We start from the raw sequence: 12,005 nt of genomic DNA, 5'->3' as shown, positions 1-12,005 counted from the left end.
ACGAATTTTCATTCAAAGCGCAAGGTATAATAAATAAATTTCCATAATGAGCGAAAAATGTCTGAATGGTAATGTAAATCACTGAATTTTTCATTGATTTCTGGACGATTTTCCTTTTTTTTTCCTTTTCATTTTCAATTATTCGCGTATTTCGAATAATTCAATGCAGCGAATGCCGCTGCCTTTGTCATCCGCTTGTAATTACGTAATAAGGCAGTGAATGTTTTAAAGCCGCTTACCGTTAACAATCGCACCGGGAATAACTGAAGAGGAAAGGTCCTGGCCAAAGGCGAGTCCTGCTGTCCATGGGCGAAATAACATGTTATTGCACTTTTCTTTTAAATGAACGCAGAAAGCTCACCATGGGTAACACATGACAATGACAATGGCAAGGCGCTGATAAAAGTCGGGGTGTTTGCGGTTGCTCCTTTATCCTTCATGTCCTTTGCCTTGACAGGCGCTGTGGTGGCTGGGTTTTATGGGTTGCGTGGGTCGGTTGGCTTTGACTGGGCTGCTGTGTCTGTGCTGTGGCGGGAAATGCATTTTCAAACCACAAAAATAATTAAAAACTTTACGCCCTGTCCCCGGGCCGCTCTCGCATTTAATCCTGCCTGTCAGACAGTCCTGGACATCTCGTGTCGAGGTCAACCGATAAAAATCAAAAGGGGCGAAGACTTGGCCTTTAAACGGCACAGCGTAGTTAATGAAATTGTCTGGCCGCCTTCGCCGCTGATGGATAGAAAGGTCTTTATGGCCGGAAAACCAACCCCATCGATGCAAAATCACTTTCGTCGTCTGGCATTTCTTCTGGTTTTCCCCTAACTTCACCTGTTTGCAAAAGTGCAAAAGCCAAAAGGTTTACGCACCATCGCACGCGACTTGTCAAAGGTAGGAAAAAATGCGAGAAAGTTTCTGTTTTACGGGGGTGGCGATCTCGGCGGTCCTGCTTTTTGTCCAGCTCCTGTTTTTGCCTTTGGCACTGTTAACGCATTTATAACTTTGCAACTCGATTGCCCTTTGATCAGAAGCTAAATCTGCATGCCACAGAAAAAAAAGAAAGTGATAAAAAGTTGTTATTTAAATGAGATTTTAGAAGGTTACGTTTGAGGAATAAACACATTAAAAGTTATACCATTATTAAGCCCTACCATGCATTCATATTCATTATCATGTAATTTTCTTTTTTTTTGGGTTAATTTATAGAGAAACAGTTTGGATTGTGGTACACTGCACTTATTAACTATGATCAGAATGGTAACTTGCATATCACAGTAAAAAGAAAATAATAAAGTTATTAAAATGAGATTTACATTTAAGGAACATACACCTTGATTTGTTAAACCATTTATTAAATGTTTAACCAATTAATTTATTTTTCTATTAATATTGACCTATTTCCTTTAAAAGTTCAGTAGTGAACAAACTTTGATTGTCTTACTGATAAAATTGTCGTTTAAAACTTTAAAACATTATTAAAATAATATAGCAAGTAATGAATGGTATTTATAATACATATAATTAACATTCTTAGTAATTGTTGAAGCTATCATTTTTTAATATTAAGTTCTTGACATATCAATTTTGAATGACATTCTTAGAAAGCATCTACATTTTCATTTGCTATCTGTTAAAGCTTACATAAAAATATTTAAAGGGATAATTGTTAATTACACTGTAATGAACCATAATTAATTAATAATAGTCACTGAGTCATATTTTTAATAGAAACACATTTTTCAAACATTTCCTAATTATTTCTGTCATAATTTAGTTTCTGAAAGTACAATTTTGAATGGCTTTCTTAGAAAGCACCATAATTATGTCCAAATTGAAATGCTTTTCATTTGCATTCTGTTGAATTGTGAATTATTTGCCCAGGGAAGTGCAATTACCATCCTTAATTATTTGAAAATTGGCGCAGAGAGCAACTTTTCTTCTGGCCATAAGCACAGAAAAAAAAATAACTAAAATCTGGCACTGCGTCGAAATGGGTTAAGGCCCAAGGCCAGACAACCAGTCATCTTTAACGAAGGCTCCTTCGTTTGGGGAAAGTTGCTCCTGCTAGGCCCGTAAAAAACATTTGCGCAATGTCAACAAATTTGCGCGCTTATTAGATTTTCGTGGTTGCACACAATTTCGCCAACTAAGACCGCCGCAGTGAGATAAAGTGCAGCCTGCGAAAATATGAATAAAATAACGAGAACTTTTGCGCCAAACGGAAGTGCATGCTGCGTTTTTTTCTTTCCTTTTTTTTTGTGTGGGGTGGTGGAGTGGAGTGGTCGGAGTTTTCTAACGATTTCCCGGGTTCTGCGGTTGACCGGCGGCCAACGCCCACCCGCCCAAGGCGTAGGGGGGCGTGGTCAAAGGGGGCGGAAGCGGCACGCCCATTCGCGCGACGGTCACGGTCGCCGGGTCTGCTAATGAGTTTTGTTGTCAGTTCTTGCTGGCCAAGCACAAATCGGGTGGTCGGGGATCATTTGGCCGTTCCATGTCCTTGCCTTTTGCGTTCCTTTGCTTGGATTTATGTGCCAGGACCCTCTATCAGAGTGTGTGTGTGTGTGTGTGTGTGTGTGTGGTAAGTTAATATTTGCTGCATAAATTCCAGTGCGTCGGAATTTACTGCGCTTCGTTTTGCTCCTTTTTTCGGCTGGACTGACTCTCCCCGACGTTTTGCTCGCTGTTGTTGTCCTGGAATTATGAAAATGCAGTCCAGTCCAGTCCACTCCACTCCACCACATAGTCCTGCGGGTCCTGGATGCTTCGGTCCAAACCGCCATGGACACACGAACACCAAGAATATTAATTACTTTTTGCATTTTTAGCCTTGCGCCTGGAATTCAAATGAGCAGATTTTAGTTAATTTGTTTTTCAGCGAAAATATTTTTTTTTTTCGTAATCCAAGCTTTTAATCCGCAGCCAAGCTTGTGATTTTGGTTCGTTCATTAAGCGCACTAAACTCGTAAATCCACCAAAAACTACATGCTTACTTATGGGGATTTCGCTGTTTGGATGAGCCGTAGCCATTAATGGAATCACATTATATTTGATTAACTTAACTGCAGTTTTTTAATTTGAATTTGTGGAACACAAAATTGGGTATTATTATTGTATTAAATTATTTTCTAACTTAAAAAGTGAAGATTATTCTTCTTAAAATTAAACATGTTGAGTACAAGTATATAAAAAATGTATAATGTGTAACGAACGCTAAGAAGAAAATATTTTGAAATGATTTTATCAATTAAAAAAAAAACAATGAGGGTTTCCTTACAAATAACAAAGGATTTCTGGATTGACAATTTTGAAAGAGAATTCTGTTTGTTATGGTTTTTGTTTATGGTTTAATTTTACATTAACCAATTGATTTTCGTTTGAAGCTTGGAATATATCCTGAATATTGCGTTTTTGCGATTAGCAAACATTTTGTATCAATAAAGAAATGTGAAATGACATCTCACTATAGAGTGCCCCTACAGACAGCATCATTGTCCAATATTCAAATGCAAACAGTGAAGTTACCCTGCTGTGTATACATCATGCGGCCAGGATGACAAACGAAAAGCGCTCCAAATTATCCGCCCGTTAAGGGACAAATGTCCTACCAAGCTAGGATCAGAAGGACAGAGGACACAGGAGTCGGAACCCAGGACCCATCCATACCAATTCCGATGAGCTGCGTTTACAAAACAAACGCAAAAAGCGAGCACACAAATATGACACTGAATTGTTGTTCATGTCGGCCAGCACAAATCGAAGCCACCTGGTCACGAGTTGGGTAAAATGGATGGGTGGAGTAGTGCCATGGGTGATGGAGCTGGCGGTTTCAAATTCCATTTGACACATTTTCGCTACCGATTCGATTTCATTCGGTTTTGTCATGCTCGCTGTCATTTTTATTATGCTATTGGGTGTCCCACCATCGCCACCATTACCACCACCATCACTACCACAAAAACCATTCACCACCAGGTCCTGAAGCACTGCAAACATTCGATTTCCAGGTGGGATGCAGTGGGAAATCTACATTGTAAATTTGCGAGTGATTTCGAATGACTCCTCTTGTGGTGGGGGATCCCTAGTTAACGGCAACGACTTGTGGACAGCAGACTTTATTTTAAGGCAAAGTTTTTAACCCAATTTAAAGCGAGCATAAAACGCTTCTCAACTATTTACCTCAGGACAATTTTCCAACATTTATGAGGCATTTATGCTCTTATGCATGTTAAGGCGAAAAGTTTGTGGGCATTATGAAATGGAGTTTATATTTGAAAGCCTCAAATTTAATATCTCAAAATCTCTTAGCCGTTAATTAAATAGCAAACTTATTGATATAATTTTGGAAGTTTGGTAATCTCTCTTCTTTTTAAATTGATCTCATTTGTTCAAGAACTTCTTCAATAAGTTTTCCACTAGTCTGAGGGGTCGTTATCCTGAAAATATTTTTCCCAAAGCACTTTGTAGTTGATATCGCCACAGCTTAGGCTCTGTTCGCTTTCATCCTGCTCTGAACCCTTGTAACAATACAGGATAGGCAAAAGCTTTGCTATGGCCAGCTTGGCGAGTCCTCGAGTGCTTGCACACATTACGTATACGTAGCCCGTGGGAAATATGGCGAACTTAACCATTGTACCCCACAATATGTAGGTCACAAATGGGTTCTTTATGGGATCGTATTGGGCAAAGCTTGGATTTTGCAAGTGAAGTTGGTCCAAATTCAGATGAAAGGGCACACTAAAAGTGGCGTTGACCACATTAAATTTACACCTCCGCAAACGAGAGTTATAGCCCAAGTCCCTCAGCTCTTCGATTATATTGATCACACCTCGACGGGTAGCATCACGGCTATAACCCTGACAATATATATTGCCATTGGGATATATCTTCAGGCTGGTCACTGGCATTAGACGATTAACCGAAACAGCCAAGTGTCTTTCGGGATCGTACCGAGCATGGGGAATAAAACTCTCCAGCTCCCAGAGATCGTACTTGGATGAGGTGGTGGCCAAGCAGGAAAAGGGTCTACAAGGGTATGATATCATTTAATATGAAACATTACCTGCGATTCCCAACTCACGTGTACAATATATTCAGATAGCGTTCTATATCCGCCAATTGGGACACATTTCTGTATATATGCAGCACCTCATCCTCCGTTGGAGTCCTTGGAGTAGAGATTGCCGAGGAATTCTGATTTCTGGATTCCTCACCCGACTCTGTAGAATCCATCGTTGCGTCCAGGACACTACACTCAGCCAAAATCGGACCAGGTGGCGGCCGATTAACATCTACGAATAGAGTGTTCTGGACTTTTTGTTCTGATTTCACTAGTTTTGGCTTTTCTTGGAATTGACATGGACAGCGGTTTGTAGCGTTTGGTGAAATTATCTCTGATAATCGATTACAGTTACTTATGTTATAAAACAATGACTTGATCTGTAACTTACCATTTCTAATTCGTTTTATGCTGAAGTTACCCATTAAAAGAACGAGGTTCCTGCATTTAGTTAGAGTGACCAGATACATTTTATAGTAGGCCTGCCACATCGATTAATCGATCGAAAATGCAGCCCTGAACTCAATTTGAGCTTTTAAAGCCGCGAATTTGAGTTTTAAAACTTGTTAATTCAAAAAATTGAATTGATAAATATTTAAGCTATATCAGCTCACTTCTACAATAAGTAATGTTGCAATCATTATATGTTTTTAGTAATCAAATAACACAATGAATGTTGTTCGGTTGCTTAAAAACAGTTAAATAACTGGCTATTTAAAATTCAAAAACTAACTATTTACCAGTCAACTGTCGCTCGAATCAATGCCATTAGCTCTCTGATTAAATTTAAACAATGCCTTTGGTTGCATCTAATTTGGGAATCCTCTAACAAACGCAAGCAAACAATCAAAATATCATTCAAATTCAAATCGCAGAAACTGCATAATTGAAACCCCATTGAAGTCCATTAATAACTTTATGCAGCAGTGCAATTCAAACACACAGACGGGGGGAAATCAAACACCCACCTACCCACACGTACTCATATTTCTCAGTCGGCGGGAAAAGGGCGGAAAAGTGGGCGGGGCGGGGCAGTGGGGACTTGACGTTAGCTCATCAAACCCGAAAAACCACTTTGCTCAACTCTTTTCAAAGTGCATACATCATCAACGCTAAGCCAAAACAAAAAAGCAATGCAAAGGGAGCAAAATGAACGATGACGATGGAGGTGGATCAAAATGGTGGGCTAGTGGGCTAGTGGGTGGTGGGTGGTTAAAGGGGTGGTGTTAGTGGTTGGTGCTGGAGATTGGCGGTACGAAACGTTGAAAACTTTTGTGCAATGTTGATTTTTCCGCAAGAGTCGTTTTTTGCCAGCACCGGACGGACGGACTAACGGACGGACAGACGAACGGACGGACGGAGACGGTCTAAGGGGTCCACGGTCGATGATGATGGTCTACGTACGGAACGGAACGGTGCGGAACGGAAAGGAAAGGAAGCAGTGCCGCAGGCACTTTATAAAACCCGCAGCTCAGCAAAAGTCTTTCAATAATAATAATATTGGGGCGCAAAAGGGACAACAATGGCAAATGGGTGAAAGTGCTTGGTTTAGGACTCTCCCAACAGCACATTTCGCCAGGTCAAAGGTGAAAAGATAAAGGCTGAATAAGAAAATAAATAGGAATTACATATTTGTGGAGTTAAGTCTAATTGCCGATTTAATTTGCATTCAATTTAATGAAGTGCTTATATCAGAGCTTTACTCTAACAACATAAAAAAGTAATAAACAACTAAAATTAAAATAAAAAACTATATGAAATATCAATATAATCAATTTATCTTACTGTTTTTATATTAATTGAATTTTCTACGTTTATTCTTTATTGTGATATGTAATTAATAACCTGATACAAATTTGTATATTTAAACCTCTTAAGATAAATACAAATCATTTTATATGTTAAAGTAATCCTTATTATATACTAATTTAATGGAATTATAAAGTCCCATTTTTTTATGGTTCGCTTACAAATTGTTTTTTTACAAATAGAGTTCAAAGTGCATTTTTTCATTTCAATTATGCCTTTTAAACGGAATTTACTACCCCTGGAGTTAGTGACAGATTCTATGACACCGAGTCCATTAAAAATCAAATGGCAAATCGTGTAAATCATAGCCTTGACTTCGCCCCATACCCTTGCCCTCTCGTGACCCCTGACCTCTTGGCGGGAATGGGGAATTGAATCGGGAGGATTACGGCGTAGTCTTCCGAGAGAATGGGGGTTGGTAGTGGGAGTAGAAGTGATGTTGCTGCTGTTGATGATGATGATGACAAACAAAACAATGGAATCAAAGCGGTTAATGGCTTTTGTGTGTAAAATGAATGAATGCGGCAACGTTTCCTGCTTTCATTTGCAGCGTCATTTGCTCTGGTAGCTGCCTCCCCTTGACCCCCCCAACCCCCTCCCTTACCCTTAAGTTGGGGGTGAGAGGTCACCGTCTACAGCAGTTTTAGTAACATGTTTGTTTATGTACACTGTAAGTGCACTGGGAAAAACTGTAATTATGATAAGAAGACATCAGACGATTTTATAAAAAAAAAGCCCTTTTTAAGAGAACTAATTTCATTTTATTTTTTTGAAAATATTCCACTTACTTTTCAAATGTTTTATTGACGTTTTTCTTAAAGCCAACTTAATGAAAATTGGTAAAGAAAGAAAGGTTTTAGGTGTAAAGCAAATAATACTTTTTCTTTATGTTATTATTACTTATTTAAAAACAAGAGTGCTTATTAATTTTTTGTAGAAATATTTATCCTACTTTTGAAATTTTTCGTTGCGGATGTTTTTAAATCCACTGAAATGAAAGAAATAAGGATTAAAATGTAATTATTTAATTTAACAATTTTATATATTTACAATTAAATAATTTAAACCTGTTTTTGCCGAGTGCACCCACATTCCCATAGGTAAAAGCTGTTACAAGCGCTAATCGATAAAGGGGTGGAAATTCTTTGCCGGTTGGTGGGGGAGGGGGGATCGAACTGGGCAGGGGGAAGCTGCATGGAACTGACATCGCTGGCAGTGCAACTCCACTTTCATTATTGGTTTTTTGTTACATCCCTGCCACATGCCACAAGGATATGCCCTCGAAGGCTAGCAGAGATTTCTTCCGCCCAACTCTTTGTACAACCGATAATTAAATCGAACAAAGGCTCAGATTTGACAACCTCTTGCAGTTCCGCTCGTTTATCAACTGGCAAATATTCTCATTCCATTCGAATTTTCGCCCCTAGTCGAGTCCACCGGCTCGAGTGGTTTTCCTTTGGCAATTAGCAAACATAAATAAATGGATTAAACTGATTCTCAAGTGTATGCCTTGCTTTTATTTATTTGTTTTGACGAAAAAAAATTAAAACTCTTATTGAACAGGGAATTGTCTGCATTCTAGCTTCAAAGTTTAAAATTCAAAGAACACTGCTTTTGTTTAAAATGTTTAACTAAAATGATTAAAATCAGAGACTATTGTCAGAATAGGTTATAAAGTATAACAAGTTTAATTTCTAATTGAAGATACATAATTCTGTGACAAAAATATATTATATAACTAAAATAAGCCAGACTATTTTTAGAAATTTTAATTTGGAAATTAATAACTAAGTGGCCATTATTGATGGTATTCAAGAAAAGGAAGTCCTGGTGACTTTGACTCACTTATCATCATTAATTAAGTATAGAAAAACCTTCATAAAATTATTTAATTAATGCTATTAAAGATATCACATAACTTCCTTGCTTTAATAATGATTGCGAAATATGTCTTAAGCTCTCAAAGATACCGCTTGTAGTCATGGCGAAATAATATTTGCATTATTTGTTGCCGGGTTTTTTTTGGATTTAGCGCCACTTTGAAGTGGGGGAAAATCAGGAGCAATATATTCTGCAGACAGGCAGCTAATTAGGCGATCAAGGACTGCCTGGGGCATGTCAGCTTTGGGTCATGGGTGGCGTCATTAAAGGGGGTGGAAAATCAATAGCTCTATTATTTGGCGGAATGTTGACGGAACGGCGACTCGACCCCGAGTCGACTTTATTCGATGTGTTGATTGACAGCCTAATTGAGGTTTCTTGACTTCTTCAATTGGGGGTAGGCCAATGACCGTTCTGTTTGTGCTAATAATAATATTGTTGTTTTAATATCGGGGTCTGCAAGGGGCAGAACAACAGCTTGTTTAGTTAGTCATTAGGCTGGGGGTTAAAACAAAGGTCTCACCCTCACCCTCTCCCATCTCTTTCCATCAACCCACCCAAAAGACATTAAATATTTGCCGAAACTCGCACTTGATTGCTATTGTTGTGGGACTTCCGTTTTAATTTTTTATTGATTCAACTGTTTAATGTCAATTGCTGTGCAAATAGCAATCAAACGCTTGGTTTACGCAATTAAGAAGCAAATACCTCCCCAGCTGCAGACATTTCCCGGTCCTAATTAGCATTTACACTGCGTGCAACATGCTGCAAGACATAAAATTAACGCCAGCGGGACAATTGGTCCCACCCACTTTGGATTGATTCCCAGCCTTCAATGTGAATTTCGGGGCAAGGAAAGTTCTCTGCCCGAATGGTCATTAAAAAGTCTGAGTGGGCAACAACTTTTTGTTAGGGCCAACTTTCAAAGGGTTGATTGAACTCTTTATTTGTGGAAAAAACAAAGCATAAATAAACCTGGTGAGAAAAGTTTACAACATTTATTTGTTGTTTGGTTCAATGTCCCATTGATGGCGGAACTTCCGTCTGTGATATAAATTTAAAAAAGTGTTTGCATTCTCTGTATACATTTAGTATACATTTAGTGAATTCTATAATACTCCAACGCAATGCAATTAAATACTGCATTTCTTTCGCACATTCCTAAATAAAGTGGAAAACCGCCTAGGCAAAATAATCTTTAACCATAAACAGCTTTCGAGTGTTTTAAAATGATTTCGAGTGGCACTGCTGTGCTGCTCTAGCTTAAATCAAACAAAAAAGTTTCAAACACAGCGCGATATCCGTTTGCGATCATTCAAATCGCATGCAAAAACTATCTACATAGCACACTTTTTGGTGTTCACACAAGGGCAAAAACCAAGGAGTCAGGGCTTGGAACTGTTCCAGATCTGCTGAAAAGCGAGGTCCTTAACGGGGCAGGAAAAGACGAAAGGAAATCCAAACCGAGGCGGAAGCGCATAGCGCTGAAATAAAGTGTTGCATACTGTTCGGGGCAACAATAATAAAATATTGCATATTTTGCGGCTACACAAAATCCAAGGCAAGCAATCCGTTTTATGGCACTTGGCACGAGCTTATTTACTTTGGCCTTAAGCTTGCCACAATATTATTTATAAGGCAGCTCTGGCAAAGATTTTAATCGGTTTTTTGGCTTTTATATATGTATATCCAAATGCTAACAACAATTTTGGTTATAAATTTAGAGCTGAGAATGTTTTTTAATATAGATTTAAGAGTCTTTGATAATATTATTTAAAAAATATTATTTGGGAAAGCATCTCAGAAATCTTTTGAAATAAAATAAAACAAATAAAGGTGTCTAGATATATATTTCAATATGGTCTTAATCCAAAAGCCCGCTAAAAGAATGCAAAAATTTGTTACATTTTTCGTTTCCTACTTTTAGACACCTTTTGTAATGTTTAGACTTTGTAATAATAGTTTGGAAGATATGTAAAAAATGTTTGATTAGGTTTCGTTTTGATGTATTTTAGGTAACTTATTTAAAAATTAAAAGTATAGAAAGTTATGCAGTTTAGCTTAGGTGTTAGGGTATTGTGAAATACCTTTTAAGTCCAGTCCTGCTCATTTTTAAGTTGTTTATTCTCAGCTGGTTGCAACTTCGCTTCATTCCACCCACCTCCCAAGGACCTCTGCTTCCAATTTCAAAGTAAAACTTTAATGGCAACAAATGCTCCCCGACCAGGACCATCGCCATTTTATATTTGATATTTTATTACATTGCATTTCCCTGGCTTATTACATTTTGGCTTTTAAGCTGTTGACACAACTTGATTTCCGTGCGACCCGGTCTTTTGGGGAGAAAAAGCGAGTGGCTTGGTCAGTTTCCGTACGTCCTTACATCCGCCCACCCGTCCAACTCGTTTTGTTTTTAGACAATTTCGACCTTACTTTTTCCCCTGCCTGGAATTTCACTTTTGGAACTTGGACGTCTGCCGGCTGACCCAGAAACAAAGTGTGTCTAATGGGTTTCTGTTATGTTTTTTGACATTTTGGGAATAATGTTTCCGCTTCCGGTTTAAGGTGTTCTTGCGCATGTACCCGTACTCTCGTATTTGCTGCAATTTCCGTCTGGTCCCCAGCCGAAGCCAGAAATAAGGTCAGCTCTTAAGCTGGCAAAAAGTATATGTAGGTATATACAAAAGCGGAGAAAAAAAGTGAAAAGTCATGAAAATTTCCGCCTTTTGCAAATTCTTTTGCCCTTGCGCGCGAGATCAACATCAAAGATGTGCCATTCCGATACTGCCAAGCTAATTTCAGCGCCGTAAACATGACAACCTAATTATTTTTTCCATTCCACCCACTCGGCACTCGACGGCACCACTGACTGTGCAGCTGTGATTAATGTAGGAAGCTCGACTGCGACATTTGCATACGAAATTGAAAATAAATATTTGCACTGATAAATAAAAAAAGGGAGCCAGCGAAAGACGGCAGCAGCTTGCTAATTGCACTTTGACTTTTCGAGCCCGTCCCTACCCGTATAGAACCCAAAAATGCAGTATGAACCGACTATAAAATTCTCTGTATTAACAACGGACTTAAAAAACAATGGACTTAACAAACAACGGACTCCAAAATGTAATATGACTTTGTGTTATGCTATAACATTAATAGTTTCTTAAGCAATATATTGAAATCCAGATTTATTTGATTTTGGTATTCATACATTGCAACCTATAAAAGTATGCAACAATATATTCAAAGGTTTGTTATTTCT

At 38.4% G+C, this 12,005-nt stretch overlaps 2 protein-coding genes across 3 annotated transcripts in view; one reads left to right on the top strand and one right to left on the bottom strand.

The window, feature by feature from the left end:
• The window catches only part of LOC128261194 (protein O-mannosyl-transferase TMTC1), a 53,716-nt gene that overhangs the window by 20,924 nt on the left and 20,787 nt on the right, over window positions 1–12,005 (top strand). The window lies entirely within an intron of this gene.
• LOC128261197 (TATA-box-binding protein) lies at window positions 4,322–5,491 on the bottom strand. The gene is made up of 3 exons (XM_052994754.1): window positions 5,445–5,491; window positions 5,075–5,387; window positions 4,322–5,019 (listed from the first exon to the last, which is right to left on the bottom strand). The coding sequence occupies exons 1-3, from the start codon at window positions 5,476–5,478 to the stop codon at window positions 4,410–4,412; spliced, it is 957 nt and encodes a 318-aa protein (XP_052850714.1). The 5' UTR covers window positions 5,479–5,491; the 3' UTR covers window positions 4,322–4,409.

Source organism: Drosophila gunungcola, unplaced genomic scaffold (assembly GCF_025200985.1).
Source record: "Drosophila gunungcola strain Sukarami unplaced genomic scaffold, Dgunungcola_SK_2 000001F, whole genome shotgun sequence".
NCBI lineage: Eukaryota > Metazoa > Arthropoda > Insecta > Diptera > Drosophilidae > Drosophila > Drosophila gunungcola.
The sequence above is the reverse complement of the archived record's forward strand: the minus strand, read 5'-3'. Positions and strand labels throughout refer to the sequence as shown.

What these genes read in the sequence shown, in the direction of transcription:
- LOC128261197 (XM_052994754.1), bottom strand. Translation starts at nt 5,478, where the DNA reads ATGGGTAACTTCAGCATAAAACGAATTAGAAATG. An exon ending in CATAAAACGAATTAGAAATG is followed by an intron (nt 5,388 to 5,444) that starts GTAAGTTACAGA and finishes ATCGATTATCAG; the next exon opens with AGATAATTTCACCAAACGCT. An exon ending in TATCTGAATATATTGTACAC is followed by an intron (nt 5,020 to 5,074) that starts GTGAGTTGGGAA and finishes ATACCCTTGTAG; the next exon opens with ACCCTTTTCCTGCTTGGCCA.